Here is a 19,672-nt window from a genome sequence, read left to right on the forward strand (position 1 = left end):
TGAGGATAGCAGAAAAAACTGATGTACAAGGGCAAGACCAAATTGCCTGTTAGCTGCAGAGCCCATCACCACAGAATTGTCCGTGTGAGAACTGATAATTGGATAGAGGGATTAATAGTAAGCCAAACAATGGCCTGTAGAAAGTACACCGACAATACAATCCATCTCTGCATATTTCAAGAATGGACAGTTCATAAAGTAATCCAAGGCAGCTGGAGCATTCTATCAATTAATAAAGCTCAACAAATCAATGCCTCCGCAGACGAAGGACTGCTATGCTTTTAATAGACTGTAGATTTCCCAAGATGGACTCAATCCATATCATTTCATTCTTTCCAACGGAAGAGATTTCTCAAATACATAAATAAGAGGAATTTGATCTCCATGTCTTTGGAAGATTCATTGTCTTCATACATTCGCACATTAGAACATTTTTTTGTATCACGTGACTGAATGGAAATTAAGAAAAGTGAAGTTTGTCATTGGTGCTAAATGGTTGCTTCAAGGATTTCTGTCACCAGCTACTACTTTTAAAAATCATGGAGACTTTGGTCAAAGGCAAAAACTGGAAACAAAAAAATCCTTCAGATGATTTGAGCTTATAGATTAAAGAATATGATGCCCCTTTTCTATTATGTCACCCAATAGCCTATCCCCAAATAATCAGGAAGTTCTAAGGTTTTTGAAATTGAAACATCTCCAATCTGTACTGTGTGTGTGTGTGTGTGTGTGTGTGTGTGTGTGTGTGTGTGTGTGTGCAAGAGACTAGGGAGTTCTATGGTTTCTGAAATTGAAACATCTCCAATCTGTACTGTGTGTGTGTGTGTGTGTGTGTGTGTGTGTGTGTGTGTGTGCGCAAGAGACTATCTAATGATCCCAATAGTGAAAAGTAAAATATTTGTGTCTAAACCAAAGTTCTTTTTCTGCATGTGTGTCTAACAATTGTTAACAAGTGTTACTTTTGAGGTGAGTCACTTGTGATAGGGGAGTGAAATGAAAGGAGATTTTATTTAGGATTTATACCCTATGTATTTTTACTGTATGTACTTATTAATTTTTACCTGAAGAGGAATATTAGTTTTAGTGAACATTAATAGAACAACTAGCAAAATGGCAAGCTCAATAAAATTACAGAAGCTCACATGCATTTTCTGAGAAACAATATACTTAGGAATGTGTTCTACAAAATGTCAAGCCTAAGTATACTGAGATGCATACATGCATGAGGAAATTTGTTGTGACATCATTTGTGAATGAAACATTGAAGCAATGTAAATATCCATCAATCATAGGTCAGCTAAATTAATTATGTTACATATATACCATGAAATGTGGACAGCTCCAAAAGTAAATTTAAATGACTTTTATGCCCATGATAATAATACTGTTAAATCAAGTTAAAAAGAATATGTAGTTATATATATGTTTTATTTATTAAGTTATACATACCATAATATACATGTGTATATATAATATATATGTATACATATACTTATATATACCATAAAATGTATTTTAAGAATAGATACTCTATGGAAAAACTGAAGGCTAAGTTTTGCTTTGCACATTTTTGTGATGTTGTTGAAATCTATTTTATTCACAAATATCAATCTATATTACATTGTGAAAATTTTAAAAATAAAGAAAAGCTTAAGTCTCCTCAGAAATAAACTTGTAATGACTAGTGTTATTATTTATCACCATGATTCTTTAAAAACTCCTGAGTTATCTCCAACAGTCATGAACACTTGTTCATTAAACCCCAGGAGGGGTCATGCTCCCCCAAAGCCTTGTTCTCATGAATATAAATGTGTGTGTGTGTGTGTGTGTGTGTGTGTGTGTGTGTGTAAATAGATTTAGTGAGATTTGTAACCTGGTAATGTACTCATTAAAATTTATTTTAAGCGTCATAACCCTTCTATGGACAATAAATAGCAATTTATTAGACAAAAGCTAAAGCAAGGCATGTTGTAATCACTCATATTTATTCATCATTTTCCTAGCTGTCATATGGTCAAGACAGAATGAAAGAAATTTTATACTATTACACTTCCTTTAGTGGTGAGGATGGCAGTGACTCCAGCTGCTTTCCTAATTCCTGCAGGTAGGTTATAAGCACCAGAAATTCCCTGCAAAGGAAGCCCCTAAGGCCCCATAACCTTGTAGGGAGCCACAGAGGCACCTTTAACCAATGGTTCTCAGCCTGCAGGTCACGATCCCTGGGGGTCAAATGGCTTTTTTTATAAGGTTGCCTAAGACCCTTGGAAAACACAGATATTTACATTATAATTCATAACAAAAATAAGAGTACAGTTATGAAGTAACAAGGAAATAAGTTTATGCTTGGGGTCAGCACAACATGAGGATTAAAGGATTGCATCATTGGGAAGGCTGAGGACTACTGCTTTAGACAGCGAGAATGAAAAGAATACAGACTTTGTGACTAGACACGTCTCTGTTCAAACGCCAGCTGCACAACTTACTTGACTGGTAACCTTAGAAAATGCTTGTGACCTCTCTTTTCTAAACTATAAAATGCCTAGAGCCTGGTAAGAACTTAGTAAAAGGAAGTAAGCAATATGATCAGTATGTGCTGGAAACTGGAGCCTCTTTCTTCAACAGAAAAAAAAAATCTACTTGGCTGCTTTAGACAATCTCAAGGGCTTTTTGAACTCAATCTAGGCTGCTCTGGACCTCATCTTAGGACCTCCTATTCAAAGGCTTATAAAGAACACTTGAAGAAAACTGAATAGTAGAGAGAACATTTTCTACTCTTTTGCTTAATTGTCCATTTCAATAATGTTTTTCCTCTGTTTGTTATGTTGGATTATTTCTGTATTATACCCACAAGGACGCAATCAGCCCAAGAAGATGGATTGTATATTAAAGAGTGTACAGGAGACAAAATTAATGGGGGTTGTGCACCATGCTAACACTAGTCAGATTTGGCTGTTTTTCAGCCACATGGAGGGGGAGGGGAAGTCTTTGTTATGTTTTCAAAGGCTGCTGTAAAGTCTGTGTGTCTCTAAGGGATAGAGTTCTGGTTCCTTAGAACAAAGGTAAAGTTACTTTAAGCTACATAGTGTAAGTTATTCAAGCTTGATTTCTTAAGCTCTAACTCAGCTTTGTCATTAGAGCCAGCTAGAACTAGCCTCCTTTATTTGGAAGGCCTCAGAGAAGAGGGAAAACAACAACAACAACAACAATAACAGTATCTTCCGCTAAAATCACACAGAATAGCTTTTACATCCCTCCATGCACATCTCAAAGCAACAGAAACCCAGTGCAATGTGCTGCTGTCTTGAAATCAGCACCCAGACTGTTGGGGAAAGCATAGCTCCACGACCTGTAATCCCCGCAATCTGGGTTTAGTTCTCAGCCCCATTCTTTCCCTAACTGGCCTCCAAAATCAAAAGAAGAAAACACAAACATTTCTAGAAATGTGAAAGATTCTATTGTCACTGGCTACAGGTACTTCAGGGCTGCTGCTATTGGTCATGGTGAAAACTGAAAGAAAAATGGTATCGCATGGAGAAAAGCCAACTTACAATTCCTTCTAAAAATGAGAAAGAAGGAAAAATACCCATATATAATTCCAAGAAGACTTAAATTAACATCATTATACCAACAAAAAATAAATTATCAAATATATACATGGTATATATAATACATTACATATATATGTATGTGTGTGTATATATGCACATATATATGTACATATATATTCACCAAAAGGAACCAGGACTCCTTGACAAAATGGCTGGCTCTTAGGCTGAGCAGAAAAAGATATTAAATGAGCCTGCAGCATCCTTCTTTTACCAGAAAGCCATTAAATGTGCAAAGAATGATGAAATGTGTCAAAGAAACACAGGAGCAAGATTGAAGGGCTCCCACTGGCCAAATATGGAATAATTGTCATATCAGAATAAACAATAGTAACAGGTGGAAACCTAGCAAATAAATTAGAATCCATAATTTCACGCCCACACAAATTAACATGAATTAACTAACTAATTTGGAAGAAGGGGGAAGTCTTGCTTAAAATAGAATAAATACAAGCTAATGTGAAACTTTATCATCGTCATTTTATCACCATCGTAGTTGTGAATGATTTAAGCCAGAGCCATGAATATACTGGAAAGCTATTGGATGAAAGTTGGAATGGAGGCTATTTACATTGCCTCCAAACATCTCTCTAGAAATTAATTAATAATTGCAAAGGAAAAGGGCACCACATTTCCAGTGACAAAATCTGGCAAACATCAAAATCAAGTGATCAAATGTATCATTATGAATATAGGGACAATTTTGCTCCATGTTTCTACTGATATGAGAAAACGCATCATCACTTTTGCAATATTCTTACCAAAAATGCACAGACAGAATCTAGTTACAAAAAAGTAAATAAATCCAAACTAAGGCATGGTCTACAAAACAACTGGACTATATACTAGGAATGTCTAGGTTTAAAAATAAAAAGGGAAAGACTGGTGATGTAAAAAGACTTGGTAAGTAGATGTAATACATGGTTGTAAACACATATATTTAAAACACATATAAGGCCAAACAAAAATAGCTACAAAGGAAATTATTAAGATGATTGGCTAAGTTTTAATATCAGCTGGAAATTAGATGTTAGTGTTGTATCCGTGTTAAAATTTTTTGTTTTGTTCTTTGTGATGTGGTCGAGTTAATTAATTTCTTTTCCTTCAGAAACATGTATGAAGACAAATGGTAGTAAATAGAAATCATGCTTTCTTCTCACTCTCAAATGACTCAAAAACCAAATAAAGCATATGGTGTGTGTGTGTGAGAGAGAGAGGGGGGGGGGAGGGACAGACAGACAGACAGAGACAGAGAGAAGGAAGGAGAATAGGGAAAATAAATGCATAGAAGGAAAGGAAAAGAGAGAGATGAAGATAGGGAAGATGATAAAGCATGTGGATGAGAAAAGGTTGATCATTTACAAGTGTGGGCAAACAATCTATAGATTTTGTTGTTCTTATACCTTTTCCATGAGTTTGGAGTTATATTAAAATAAAAAGGGAAAGAAAAGAATGATTCTCTACATCAAAAAATAGGTAGCAAAATTGTGGGAACCTTAGATGCCTTGGAGGAAGACAGAGCCTTGATCTAGGAATGGATAATTTCACTGTTATTTGTGAGCAAAGCAATGATGTACTAATTCTATTCATACTGAGAAAAAAATACATAAGTTACTCACAGCAGCGCAGTCTCCTGTCAACAGTTGGACTTATCTTGTGCATGAGCCAAACATCATCTTCCCAACTAACTACATTTCCATATAAACAGGTCATAAATTCCTCATTTTCCAGGATGCGGTCCCAGAGCTGAAAGTAATACAAGCTGCTAGTAAAGCGAGGTACTACAGTTTTAATCTGGCCCTCTCCATTCCTAGGAAAATGCCCTAGGACCAAAGTCCCATTAGAAGGCAGGCTGTGTGGCTGATCCATTATTGCAAGTATCCTCTCTTTGTTCCAGAGGAGCTCTAATCTGCCCTTCACACCGTCCCATATCAAGCATACGGTATGCCAGTGAAAAGGAATCAGGTGATAACTGATATAAAAGGTCTTGCCAAAGTTGTACAATATCAACTGCTGATGGTCTCCGGCAAGTCCAAGGTCTACATCTTCTCTGCCCAGGAGAGTGTTATTAGTAACATAGGAGAAGGCCGTCCAGTGATGTGAGCTGTTAGCCATGGAGATCAGATCAATACACACTGTGAGTTGGCTGAGTTCGGGCATGGTGTCGGTCAGGCTGACATATGCTTCGCCTTCCCCATAAAAATCCAGCTTTTTTCCTCTCAGTGAAAGTGAATCTGTCCAAATTTGGGAGAAAAAGAAAAGAGAAAACAAATGAAATGCCAGTTAATTTTTTTCTTCTATCATCTTTGGCAGTATAGTCAAATTGTACAATATAATTATGAGTCACTCTTGATGCAAATAAGGAAATAGTAGATATACAAAAATCATCTCTATCTGACATTGACATTGACGTGTGATTCTTTTGGCAGAAGAATTTCTCCCTAATTCTATTTTGCCTGGGCTAATATGAAAAGTTAGCTTAGTGTCCCCCAAGCACACAACAGCTGGACAGTGTGCAGACATAGTTAGAAGTACATGACTAATGGGAGGAAAAGGCCAAGGAAAGGCAGCCTGGACGTCAAATCTGCTACACCATCCTCACGCATATAATCAAAAGAGAATTATTTCCACCCACCTAACTGCCTTATTACATTCATGATGCAACAGCAATTTGTTTCTCCGATGTCTTTTTCTGAGCCAAATTACTGAATTCTTTTGCCTCTTGAGACTGCTTCTCACTGAAAAGCCCTGACAAAGGCTTACGAGTTGCATAGCTGGACATCACAGGAGCTCTAAGGTGGCTTCTGGCCCTCAGGAATACTCAACATGACTCTAGCTAAGGGCATCCTTCCATATCCTTCCTAAGGCCCAAACTGTCTTAAAGACCTCAAGACATCCACAGAACCAGTTTCAGAGAGCTTGGGAGCTCTGGCTCTGGCACTCAATCAGCTCTCCAATTTTGAGAAAATCATTGACCCTCCATCAGCCTCAGTTGTTTGCTTCAAAAAATAGAGATTTGGAGCCAATGGGTTATATATCTGCCTCCACAAGGAGCCGTCATTTATATTAGCATCTATTCCAGATAGCCTCTACCTTCAGAGTCTTTAAAAATTATTGAAGATTAAATGAGATGGTATTCACAAAGTTTTCTCAAACATAACTGAAACAGCTCATTGGTACTCTCCTTTAGTCTTCTACAACTTCATATATATTATATATTATTTATATATGATACATATAATAATTATTTGATCAAAGTTTCAGTTATCTTCTCTTAATCATTTCCCCTTCCCACCAAATCCCTTCTTCCAAAATTCCTTTCCTACTTCCATGTCTATTTTTGTGAACTCACTCCGTTGAATTAGGGCTGCATACATGAATATATTGGATTCATTTACTCAAGTGAGGACAATGTGCCAGTGGCTGCACCACCAAGGAATACGACTCCCTCTCTCTCTATATATATATCTCTTAACAATCTATAACTGCTATTGGAGAGGGGAGGTCTTAGGAGCCTTTCTTCCATCTGTGATGAAATGTTAAGGTCGCCACTGCAGCTGTGAGTCCATAGGTGCAACATCCATGTCATGTCCAGAAGACAGCATTTCACAACACTCCTTCCCATCGTCTGGCTGTTACATTCTTTCCACCTCCTTTTCTGCAATGTTCCCTGAGCCCATTTCAAACTATGGGTACAGTATTTTGACAAGCAGCTTTATAGTATTTATGAAAATTGAAATTAAGTATGCCTCTGTCTCATGAGATACCATTAAGTGTAAGTACAATCACCACTACAAACCTCAAGGTCCCAAGCTAAGACACAAGTATCTGAGGATTTTACAACATTAACCTAGTTCCAGTCCCCTCCTAGTACAAGTCAAACCCAAAAGTTTCATAGCAGAATACAGTTATAACCCATATCTACCAACTTATGGTGGTAATAGCAGGACCTCGACTCTGAAACAGTGATAGCTAAGACAGCACATTACAGAGGCTGACAGGAGGCAGGAATCACTTTCCTGGTTCTGAGAGGTGGTGCCAATTTGAGTCTCCAGCCATTCTATTGCCATGCAATGGTCTCCCTCCCTCCCTCCCTCTCTCCCTCCCTCTCTCCCTCCCTCTCTCCCTCCCTCTCTCTCTCTCTCTCTCTCTCTCTCTCTCTCTCTCTCTCTCTCTCTCTCTCTCCATTCTTGTACTTAATGTCTTCCAAAGCAGAGACTCGTATGTACATGACTATCCACACACACTTCCATAATCCTCAGCTTGGATGTGTACATATACATATTCTCAATTTGCATGTGCACACATACAGATACAGTGCGCCCACATGCAGGAACTCCTACTATTTGCAACTTATATGACCATATTATCTTATTATCATGTGGCTAATAAATCATTAAAGCCACAAAATGAAAATCACCATGAAGTCCAGGTATCAATTATTGTTGGTTAACACTGTTTTTTTTGTTGTTGTTGTTGTTATTGTTCAGCTCAGTAAAGTGACATTAAATCATTTAAGAGTGTGGTTTGTTGTGGGCATAAATCTCTAGGGTTTACTTAGACCTTTAAAAAGACTGTATCATCATTTTATGTGATCTCTGAGGGCCTCTTCTCCCTTCAATGCACTAACACAAAGCCAGTTATCAAATGAAGGAAATGATCAACTTACAAAATCAGAAATATAAAGACTAACAATATTTTTAAAAATACCATTTCACCATTTTCAAACATATTTTAAAGTGATACACCATTTTTTCTAGTAGATCAATTTTTGAATATTTTATTAATTTATTCTTGTTACATCTCAATGGTTATCCCATCCCTTGTATCCTCCCATTCTTCCCTCCCTCCCATTTTCCCCTTACTCCCCTCCCCTATGACTGTGACTGAGGGGGAATTCCCTCCCCCTATATATGCTCATAGGGTATCAAGTTTCTTCTTGGTAGCCTGCTGTCCTTCCTCTGAGTGCCACCAGGTCTCCCCCTCCAGGGACGTGGTCAAATATGAGGCACCAGAGTACATGTGAAAGTCAGTCCCCACTCTCCACTCTGTGGAGAATGTCCTGACCATTGGCTAGGGTAGGGGTTTGAAGTTTACTGCACGTATTGTCCTTGGCTGGTGCCATAGTTTGAGCAGGGCGCCTGGGCTCAGATCCAGCCATCATAACGTTCTTCTTGTAGGTTTCTAGGACCCTCTGGATAGTAGATCAATCTTTAAAAAGCTATTTTCTTCTGAAATAGGGTCTTAGTATATAGCCTAAGCTGCCCTGAAAATTACTATGTAGCCCAAGCTGGCCCTAAACTCATGATCTTCCCGGCTCCACTCTACTCCTCACTGTTCTGGGAATACAAGTGTGTGCTACCATGCCCTTCTCTAGACTGCTAAAATTTTTTAAAGTTGAGAATACCTAGTATTGACAAGACTGTGGGGAAATGAGTCATTCTTGCATGCTGCTAGTGGGAGGGCCAATTAAGAAGCATTTTTGAAGAGCAATTTGTGAATGTCTGTGACAATTTTTATTGTGTATAATTGTACATATACTTTTGACCTTGCAATTCTGCTTCATCAGTTTATTTTAGACAAATATACATGTGCACAGAAAGACTTACAGAGATGCAGGTACAAGCATATATTTGTGTGGTGGTGGGTATTTTTTTTTGTTTAAACTTCATACTTGAATACATATTCACTCTCAGTATCTGTCTCAACCCCTCCCCACTCCTGTCAATCCTCTTCTTTCCAACTAGTCCCCTTCCTACTCTTATGCTCCTCCTTTCCTCCTCCCTTTTTTTGTATAGGCCTTATGTAGATAATCACAGCTGCCTGTGTTTATGATTGCATGGGTCATTTCATATTCAGAAGATGGAGCTTAACTTCACTCCTTCCATCCTCTAGCTCCCTTAGCATTTTCATCCTCTCATTCATGATCCCTGGGGCTTAGAGGGGTGACACAGATACCCTGTTTAGGGGAAAGCACTCAATGGTCACTTATTTTCAACCGTTACTCAGATCTGCAAGGATATCTATTGAAACACTACGATAATGAAGAAAATTATAAGTCTCTGAATGTATCAATAAATGACTAGTCATGGTTGGGAGTATTGCTGCCTCAATAAAACAGAGTATGAAAACACATAAGAGAGACTCATGTAGTCACAGAGAGATTTTTCTTTCTGAGTAGTTTGTGAAATGAGACTCAAGTATCTATATAGTTCATAGTGGCACAAGCCTTTAATCCCAGCACTCAAAGGCAGAAGCAAGTTGATTCTGTAATTTCAAGGCCATCTTTATCTACATAACAATTTCCAAGTCCTCAGAGTCACAGTGACTCCCTGTTTCAAAAAAAAAGTATTACAAATCTGAAAGAACACACATTAATTTAAAAATTATTATCTAGGTTGATATTGTGGGAAAATTTTAATTTCTATTCTACTTATTACCTGAATATTTTCATATTTTAAACAAGAGTGAACACTTATAATCAGGAAAATAGAGATAGATGAATGGCTTAATGGATGGTTAGATAGGCAGATAGAAGACAGGTGGGTAGACAGATAGATGGATAGGATAAGGTAGGTAGATAGATCGACTTGTGGCTTTACTTGGGATTCTGTCAACAGAAATAAACATTACTTAAATGTGATACTAGTGTGGAGAGTCAAAAATGCTAGACTCATGTCCCAGTTCTTTCTTCTTCTAGCCCCTTGGGCAGGGGCAATTAGTGCATATAAGCTCTCAGGAAAGTTTCTGGCAGATAGTGAGTGCTGGACGAATGTCAAACAAATACATTCCTGACACTTCTTTATGTTTCCTTTTTCCATAGTAAGATGGGAATAGTAATTACCAGACTTGAGAGGTGGGTGGAACATCACAAAAGATGATACAGTACTAACACTTAGGTTATTGGTGTAAGAATGTTTACAAACTGTGCAACACTTTGTGAATATCAACTGCAGTGTTTTCTAGTGTCACCAGTAGAAACCTTTCCTCTCCAACCTCATCTGTACCCCTCTGAGCCCTCTTCCAACCTCCAGGCCTCTGTCAGGGCTCTGAGGAGGCAGGACTACGATAAAGTGCACAGGGCTTTGGCCCTTTTGTTTGGCTAAGCAGGCAGCCTCCTCCAGTGGGCCTCTCAAGGGCCTGCTTCAAAGGCCACTTGTGTACCTTTGCATATGATTTTGCTCTCCATTGCAGATGTCTACTGGATGCTGCCATCTGTTCCCTGGAAACTCTCAAGTCCACATTGCCTGATTGCTCCCCCAAATGTGTTCTCTCTTGATTTGCATACCTCTGTGTCTATTTACCTTTATGGACTCTTTCCTTTTACCCTAAACTCTATTTGTTGTTTTTCCTACATAAAGGTGTTTTTCCATTATAATAGTGAGGTTTCCTATGTGGTTTTATTTTAAAATTTTTATGTGTGGTTATTTTGCCTGTGAATATATCTATACACATTCATGTATAAATACTAGGTGCATATACTAGGCACGTGCATAGGGCATGGAGAGCTCTGAAGAGAACACCCAACCCTCTGGTATTGAAGTTACAAATGTTTATGAGTCACGATATAGGTGCTAGAAATTAAATGCCAAGTCCTCTGGAAGACTAACAAGTGCTCTTGACCACTAAGCCATCTCTCTACCCCTGTATGTGTTGTTTTAAAGGAATAGTGAAAAACCATGAGAAAATTAAAATATGAGACCAAAGTCAGTTAGAGAGCCCTGCAACTGCCACAGGAGTCATTAATATGGTATATTTTCTCTGACTTGTTTTCTCTATTTGCAAGTTTTCCTTGGTTCTGGCTCCTTGATTTTTTCACTTAACATTATAGCATAAGCATGTTCTATTTTAGAAAGAAATTATCTAATAAAGTAGACAGTCAAGCAAAATTAATCAAAAAAGGTGGGGAGGACACTTCTTTCTCATCAAAGGAAAAATCCACCAAGAAGATATCTCAATCCTGAACATCTATGCCCTAAATACAAGGGTATCCAACTTCATTTAAAATATCACTAAAGTTTAAATCACACATCTAACCCCACACATTAGTAGTGGGAGACTTCAACATCCCACTCTCCTCAATGGACAGATCATTGAGACAGAGACTAAAGGGAGAAATAATAAAACTAATAGATGTCATGAATCAAATGGACCTAACAGACATCTACAGAACTTTTCACCCAAACATAAATATACCTTCTTCTCAGCACCTTAACCATCTCAAAAACTGCACATAGAGTCAGTCACAAAGCAACCCTCAACCAATACAAAAAAATTGAATTAACCTATTGTTCTTTATCAGACAACCATGGATTAAAGCTGGACCTCAACAACAGAAATAACAAAAGGCCTACACACACACATGGAAACTGAACAACACGCTACTCAATGACAGCTGGGTTGGAGAAGAAGTAAAGAAAGAAATTAAAGACTTTCTAAAATTCAATGAAAATATAGGCACAACACACCCAACTTATGGGATGCCATGAAAGCAGAGCTAAGAGGAAAGTGCATAGCACTAAGTGCCTTCATAAAGAAATTGGAGAGATCCAATACTAGCAACTTAACATCTCACCTGAAAGCTTCAGAAAAAAAGAAGCAAACACACACAAGAGGAGTAAACAGGAAGAAATAATCAAACTCAGGCCTAAAATCAATAAATTAGAAACAAAGAGAACAACACAAAGAATCAACAAAACCAAGAGCTGGTTCTTTGAGAAACTCAACAAGATTGACAAACTCCTAGGCAAACTAAAAGGTAGAGGGAGACTATCTAAATTATCAAAATCCAAAATGAAAAGGAGGACATAACAACAGACACTGAGGAAATACAAAGAATCATTAGGTCTTACTTCAAAAGCCTATATTCCACAAAATTGGAAAATCTTAAAGAAATTGGACAATTTTCTTGATAGATTTCACCTATCAAAATTAAATGAAGACCAGGTAAACAATTAAATAGTCCTATAACCCCTAAGGAAATTGAAGCAGTCATCAAAAGCCTCTCAACAACTACAACAACAAAAACGCCCAGGAAGTAGAAACAGAAGAAACATTGCCAAACTCATTCTATGTGTTTGGCATACCTAAACCACACAAAGACTTGACAAGGAAAGAGAATTTCAGACCAATTTCACTCATGAACATTGGTGCAAAATTACTCATAAAATACTCGCAAACTAAATCCAAGAACACATCAAATACGTCATCCACCAAGATCAAGTAGGCTTCATCCCAGAGATCTAGGGTTCAACTTTTAAAAATCCATCAATGCAATCCACCTTATAAACAAACTGAAAGAAAAAAAAATCACACGATATCTCACTAGATGCAGAAAAAGCCTTTGACAAAATCCAACACTCATTCATGTTTAAAGTCTTCGAAAGATCAGGAATGCACAGCACATGCAACACAATAAAGGCAATGTACAGCAAGCCAATACACAACATCAAATTAAATGGAGAGAAACTCAAAGCAATACCACTAAAATCAAGGACAAGATAAGGCTGCCCACTCTCCATATCTCTTCAGTACAGTACTTGAAGTTCTAGCTAGAGCAGTAAGACAACTAATGGAGATCAAAGAGATACAAATTGAAAAAGAAGTCAAACTATCGATATTTGCAGATGATAAGATAGTATACATAAGCAACCCCCAAAATTCCAGCAGAGAATTCCTACAGCTGATAAACACCTTTAGCAAAGTGGCTGAATACAAGATTAATTCAAAAATCAGTAGCCCTCATGTATACAAATGACAAATGGACTGAAGAAGAAATTAGAGAAACAACATCCTTCACAATAGCCACAAATAATGTAAATTATCTTGGCATTATTCTAACCGAGCAAGTCAAAGATCTATATGACAAGAACTTCAAGTCTCTGAAGAAAGACATTAAAGAAGATATCAGAAGATGGAACTACCTCTCATGCTCATGGATTAGTAGGATTATCATAGTAAAAATGTCCTTCTTACCAAAAGCAATCTACAGATTCAATGCAATCCCCATCAAAATACCCACACAATTTTTACAACCTAGAAAGAAAATCCTAAACCTCAGATGAAAAAAAAAACAGACTAGCTAAAAACAATCCTATTAAATAATAGAAATTCTGAAAGTTTGTTGTACTACAGAGCAATAGTAATAAAAACTGCATGGTACTGGCATAGAAATAGATTGTTGATCAATGGAATTAAACCAAAGATCCAGAAAGCAACCCACACACCTACGGACACTTGATGGTTTTTTTGTTTTTGTTTTTGTTTTTGTTTGGACATTCGATTTTTTTTTTTTTACAAACGAGCCAAAACCATACAATGGGGAAAAACAGCATCTTCAACAAATGGTGCTGGTCTAACTGGATATCTACATGTAGGAAAATGCAAATAGATTCATATTTACCACCCTGCACAAAACTCAAAGTCCAAGTGGATCAAAGACCTCAACATAAAACCAGATACAGTAAATCTATTAGAGGAGAAAATGGGAAATAGCCTTGAACTCACTGGCACAGGAGACAACTTCCTGAACAGAACACCAACAGCTCAGGCTCTAAGATCAACAATTTATACATGGGACCTCATGAAACTGAAAAGCTTCTGTAAGGCCAAGGACATTGTCAATAGAAGGAAAGGACAGTCTATAGATTAAGAAAAGATCTTCAGCAATCCTACATCTCACAAAGGGCTAATATCCAAAATATATTTTTTAAAACCTCAAAATATTAAATACCAACAAATAAAGTAATCCAGTTAAATGGGGTGCAAAGCTAAACAGAGAAATCTCAAGAGAGGAATCTCAAATGACTGAAAAACACTTAAAGAAATGCTCAGTGGGTATCAAGTCTCTTCTTGCCTTCCTCTGAGTGCCACCAGGCCTCCCCATACAGGGGACGTGGTCAAATATGGGGCACCAGAGTTCATGTCAGAGTCAGTCCCCACTTTCCACTCAACTGTGGATCTGAATAGGGAATCAAAGTTTACTGCACATATTGTCCTTGGCTGGTGCCATAGTTTGAGCAGGACCCCTGGGCCCAGATCCACCTTATGAGCATATACAGGGGGAGGAGGTCCCCCTCAGTCACAGTCATAAGGGAGAGGAAATAGGGAAAAACCGGGAGGGAGGGAGAAATGGGAGGATACAAGAGATGGGATAACAATTGAGATGTAATATGAATAAATTATATATATATATATATATATGTGTGTGTGTGTGTGTGTGTGTGTGTATTAAAAAAGAAAGAAATGCTCAATGGGCCAGGCAGTGGTGGCGCACAACTTTAATCCCAGCACTTGGGAGGCAAAGGCAGGCAGATCTCTGTGAGTTCAAGGCCAACCTGGACTACAGAGCAAGTTCCAGGACAGCTAGAGCTGTTATACAGAGAAACCCTGTCTTGAAATCCCCCCAAATGAAATGCTCAATGTCCTTAGTCATTAGAAAAATGCAAATCAAAACGACTCTGAGATTCCATCTTATGCCTATCAGAATGGCTAAGATAAAAAACTCAAGTGATAGCATATGCTGGTGATGATGTGGAGAGAGAAGAACACTCCTCCATTGCTGGTGGGAGTGCAAACTTGTACAACCACTTTGTAAATCAACCTGGCACTTTCTCAGAAAATTGGGAATAGCTCTAGATCAAGACCCAGCTATACCGCTCCAGAGTGTATAACTAAAAGATGCTCCACCATACAACAAGGACCTTTGCTCAGCCATGTTCATAGCAGCCTTATTCATAATAGCCAGAACCTGGAAACAGCCTAAGTGTCCCTCAGTCGAAGAATGGATAAAGAAACTGTGGTACATTTACACAATGGAATACTACTCAGCTATTAAAAACAAGGACATTTTGAAATCTACAGGAAAATGGATGGAACTAGGAAAAAGTCATCCTGAATGAGATAACCCAGACCCAGAAGGACACACATGGTGTGTACTCACTTATATGTGGATTTTAGCCATATAGTACAGGATTAACATGCTACAATGCACAGACCCAAAGAAGATAAATAACAAGGAGAACACAAGGGATGATACTTAAATCTCACTCAGAAGGGGAATTAGAATAGACAGAGTTAGTGATGGAAGAGAGGAAAGCAAGGTAAGAGAGGGAGCACAGAGAGAAATGAGGGTGGAGATCAGACCTGAGGAGAGCAGGGGTGGGAGGACAGAAGGGCCTTAGAGAAACAAAGAAACTGTGGGTGGCAGCATCCCTTGACAAGCTGGAGACCTAAGTCAGGGTAGGCTCCTAGGAATATATGAGGGGGACTCTAGCAGAGACTCCTAGGAACAGGGGCCATAGAGACTAAAGAAGACTCCCCCTAACTAGGCAAGACTCATAGTAGAGCTAGAGGAACACCAGCCTACCCACGGAAACTTTAACCCTGAAATTTCTATGCCTACAAGATGTGCAGGGGTGAAGATAGAGCAGATAGAACAAAGATTGAAAGAGTGCCCAACCAATACCTGGCCCAACTGAAGACTCACCCTATGGGAAAGAGCCAACCCCTGACACTATTAAGGATACTCTGCTATGCTTGCAGACAAGAGCCTAGCAGAGTTGTCCTCTGAGAGGCTACACCCAGCAGTATTTTGAAACAGATGCTGAGACTCACAGCCAAATATTGGGTGATGCATAGGGAGTCTTATGGAAAAGTGGGGAGAAGGATACAAGGACCGGGAAGTGACAGGAGCTCCACAAGAAGACGAACAGAGGCAAATAAGCAGGGCCCAGAGGGGCTTGCCGAGACTGAAGCACCAGCCAAGGACCATGCATGGACTGGACCTAGGCCCTCTACACAGATGTAGCTGATGGGCAGCTCAGGCTTCATGTGGGTCCTCTAGTAAGGGGAGTGGGGGCTGTCTCTGACACGGACGTTTTCTCAGAGTTTTTTTTATCACTTTGCCCTGGCAGGACTGCCTTGACAGGCCACGGGGGAAGAGGACATGCTCAGTCCTAATGCAAAATGATAAGCTGGGATGGATGGGAAGGGGGGCTCCCCTTATCTGAGTAATAGAGGAGGCAGAGGGGAGAGGGAGGGAGGATGGGACTTGGAGGAGAGGAGGGAGAGGGCTACAACCAGGATGTAAAGTGAATAAACAAATAAAGAAAAAGAACAGGTAGGTGCTGGGAAGTGGTGACACAGGACTTTTTTTTTTCTTTTTCTTTTCTTTTTTTTTCTTCTTTATTAATTTATCCTTGTTACATCTCAATGGTTATCCCATCCCTTGTATCCTCCCATTTTCCCCTTATTCCCCTCCCCTATGACTGTTCCTGAGGGGGATTTCCTCCCCCTGTATATGTTCATAGGGTATCAAGTCTCTTCTTGGTAACCTGCTGTCCTTCCTCTGAGTGCCACCAGGTCTCCCCCTCCAGGGGACATGGGGTGACACAGGACTTTAATCCCAAGACTCCGAAGGCAGACGCAGGCGGATCTCTGTGGGTTCTAGGCCAGCCTGGGCTACTGTGCAAGCTTCAGGACAGCCATTCAGTTTGCTTCAGTTCATTCCATGCTCTTCATTCCTATTCATTTTGGGGTTTCTTTTGAAAGAGTTTGTTTTGTTTATGTGTGTTGTTTTGTTTTGTTTTTGAGACAGGGTCTCCACATACAGCCTAGAGTGACCTTGAACTTATATTCCTCTTACCTCAGCTTCTTGTATGCAGAAATTATAGGCATACACTGGCATGATTATTGTATGCCATTTATTTTGTTTCAGCACATTTTTCTTTCTTTTGGAATTACTGGGTCATATTATAATTTTATGTTTAATTGCATTTAATACAAACAATGAAATTTATATAAACAGTGATTATATTTAATATAAACAAGGAAACTGTTTTCTAAAATAACCATTTTCCAAATGCATCATTTTACATTAATACTAGCAATTTATAGGGGTTCTGGTTTCTTCACATCCTCACTAGCATTTGCATTATAATTATTATTATTAATTTCAGGGGTTATCAATGGAATAATATCTCATTGTGGATTTGATTTGCATTTGCCTAATTATTAATGACATGGAGCATTTATTCATATTCTTCTCAGCTACTTCCATATTGTCTTTGGAGAAATATCTATTAAGCCCTTTGTCCATATTCCATTGGGTAGTTGAAATTAAATAAAGCATTCTTATATTTTTGGTTGTGATCCTGCCCTTTAACAACTGAGCCATCTATCCAACCCAAACTAAGCATTCTTTATATCTTATGGATACTAGACCTTTATCAGACATGATCTGCAAATATGGTCTTTCATTCTGGTGGTTGTCCCAATTATGCCTTTGGATACATAAAAGTTTTAAGTGTTGATTAAATCCAACTTATCAATTTCATCTTTGTTATTGTTGCTTGTGATTTTGGTGTCATTTCTAAGCATTCATTATCAAATCTCAAGTCCTGAAGATTTGATCCTGTGTTTGTCTCTAAAACTGTTACATAGTTCTGACAATTAAGTCTTGTGTTCATTTTTGTCTCAAAATGTGTATATACTATGAGGTTCCCATTTTGTTGGTCACTTACTTCATACATGCTTACATCCTATTTTAGGAGATAGAGTTACAGGTGGCCAGGTAGGCAAGTGAAGAGCTGTCCATTATCATCAATGTTGGGATGTGGATGCAGAGAATCCAGAAGACATGGCCATACTGAGCTTGTGCCCCACTCTGCATGTTAAAGAACTTTTGGCAAAAGATCAACAGCGAATTACTTCTCTCTACCAGAATCTCATAGGGAAAATATATTCACTTAAAAATACATGAATAAAAAAAAGGTTTAGAACTCTAAAAAATAAATGATCCAAAGACAACACTAATAAGCATCAGATGTAGTCTGTGCTAACTTTTGTCCCCTTTCTTTGCAAACCTTTAACATGTTCAAGTGGTGTAAAGATTGGTGACTGGTGTTCCAGATGTGCCAGCTGACACCATTTTAGAAGAGAGAACAAACGGGGTTCTCCTATGATCAGACGTTGTGGGCATGGTCTGCTCACTGTGATTCAGTCATGACAGCACCTGTTTTCCTCTTTTTGACTGAAGATTTCTAAGCTAATAAGTCCAAAATAACATCAGTGCCTGTGTTATTAATTTGCCTAGGCCACCATAACAATGAACCACACACTAGAGAGCTTAGACAATGTAAATCTACTGTCTCCCAGTTTTGTTGTCAAACAGCCAAGGTCAAAGTGTTGGCAAATGTGGGCCCATCTAGGGAGTGTCCAGGAGAAATCTATTTCATGGCCCTCTCTCGGTTTCTGGTGGTTTGCTGCTAGTACTTAGTGTTTGTGGACCTGTAGACAAATCACCTCAGTGTGTGTATCTAGTTTTACATAGGTTTTTCTCTGTGTGCATTTCCAGATACAAATCTCTTCCTTAATAAAGATATTCATGTTGCATTAGGGTCTCACTGCTCCAGTATAAAACTTTCTTAATATCCAGTATCTTAATAAAAAACTTTCACAATAACCTTATTTCTAAACAATATCACATTCTGATGTATTGAGGGTTAGGACTTCAACATAAATTTGGAGAAGGCATAAGTCAACTAACACTACTAGGAAGGGCTCAAAGCCCAGTAAAAATCTTGGATTCAAATTCCATATCTCAAGCACTAAGTGTATGTCCTCACTCATAAATCCTCTCTGAAAATGACCTTAGTAAACAGTGCTGGTGATTGAGCAACAGCTACAAGTGAGCTTGGAGTGTATTAACATAACAAATTTGGAAATGAAACCCATCAGAGAGAGGACAGAAGGGAAGAACAGTTCTGGGAGAAAGGGCCCATCCAAGGCAATGGCCATGTTTGTACTTTGGAGAGGCACTGAAGAAACAGCTTTTGAGGAGAGGGTTCTCTTAGTATAGACAAAGCCTTGGTTTCCACTCCTAGCAATGCCAAACAACACCAATAAAAATGGTTTCTATTGTTATAGTTTAGAGACACTGGCCACTCAGATTATTTTAATTGGACTTTGAATGATTTAAAATAATGGGACTTTGAATCTAAGATTTTACTGGGCTTTGAGCCCTTCACAGTATTTGTCAGTTGAGTCATGCCTTCCCAAAATTTATA

General features: G+C 38.5%; 1 protein-coding gene across 1 annotated transcript in view; it reads right to left on the reverse strand.

Annotated features, from left to right (window-relative positions):
• The window catches only part of ADGRG4 (adhesion G protein-coupled receptor G4), a gene marked incomplete at its 3' end in the record, with an annotated part of 132,658 nt that overhangs the window by 102,918 nt on the left and 10,068 nt on the right, over positions 1-19,672 (reverse strand). The window contains exon 3 of the mRNA XM_084789765.1: positions 5,225-5,839. Coding sequence (XP_084645891.1) covers positions 5,225-5,839 — 615 coding nt within the window. The remainder of the gene's footprint in view (positions 1-5,224; positions 5,840-19,672) is intronic.

This window comes from Acomys minous (genome assembly GCF_964271855.1).
Source record: "Acomys minous genome assembly, chromosome: 7".
Lineage (NCBI taxonomy): Eukaryota > Metazoa > Chordata > Mammalia > Rodentia > Muridae > Acomys > Acomys minous.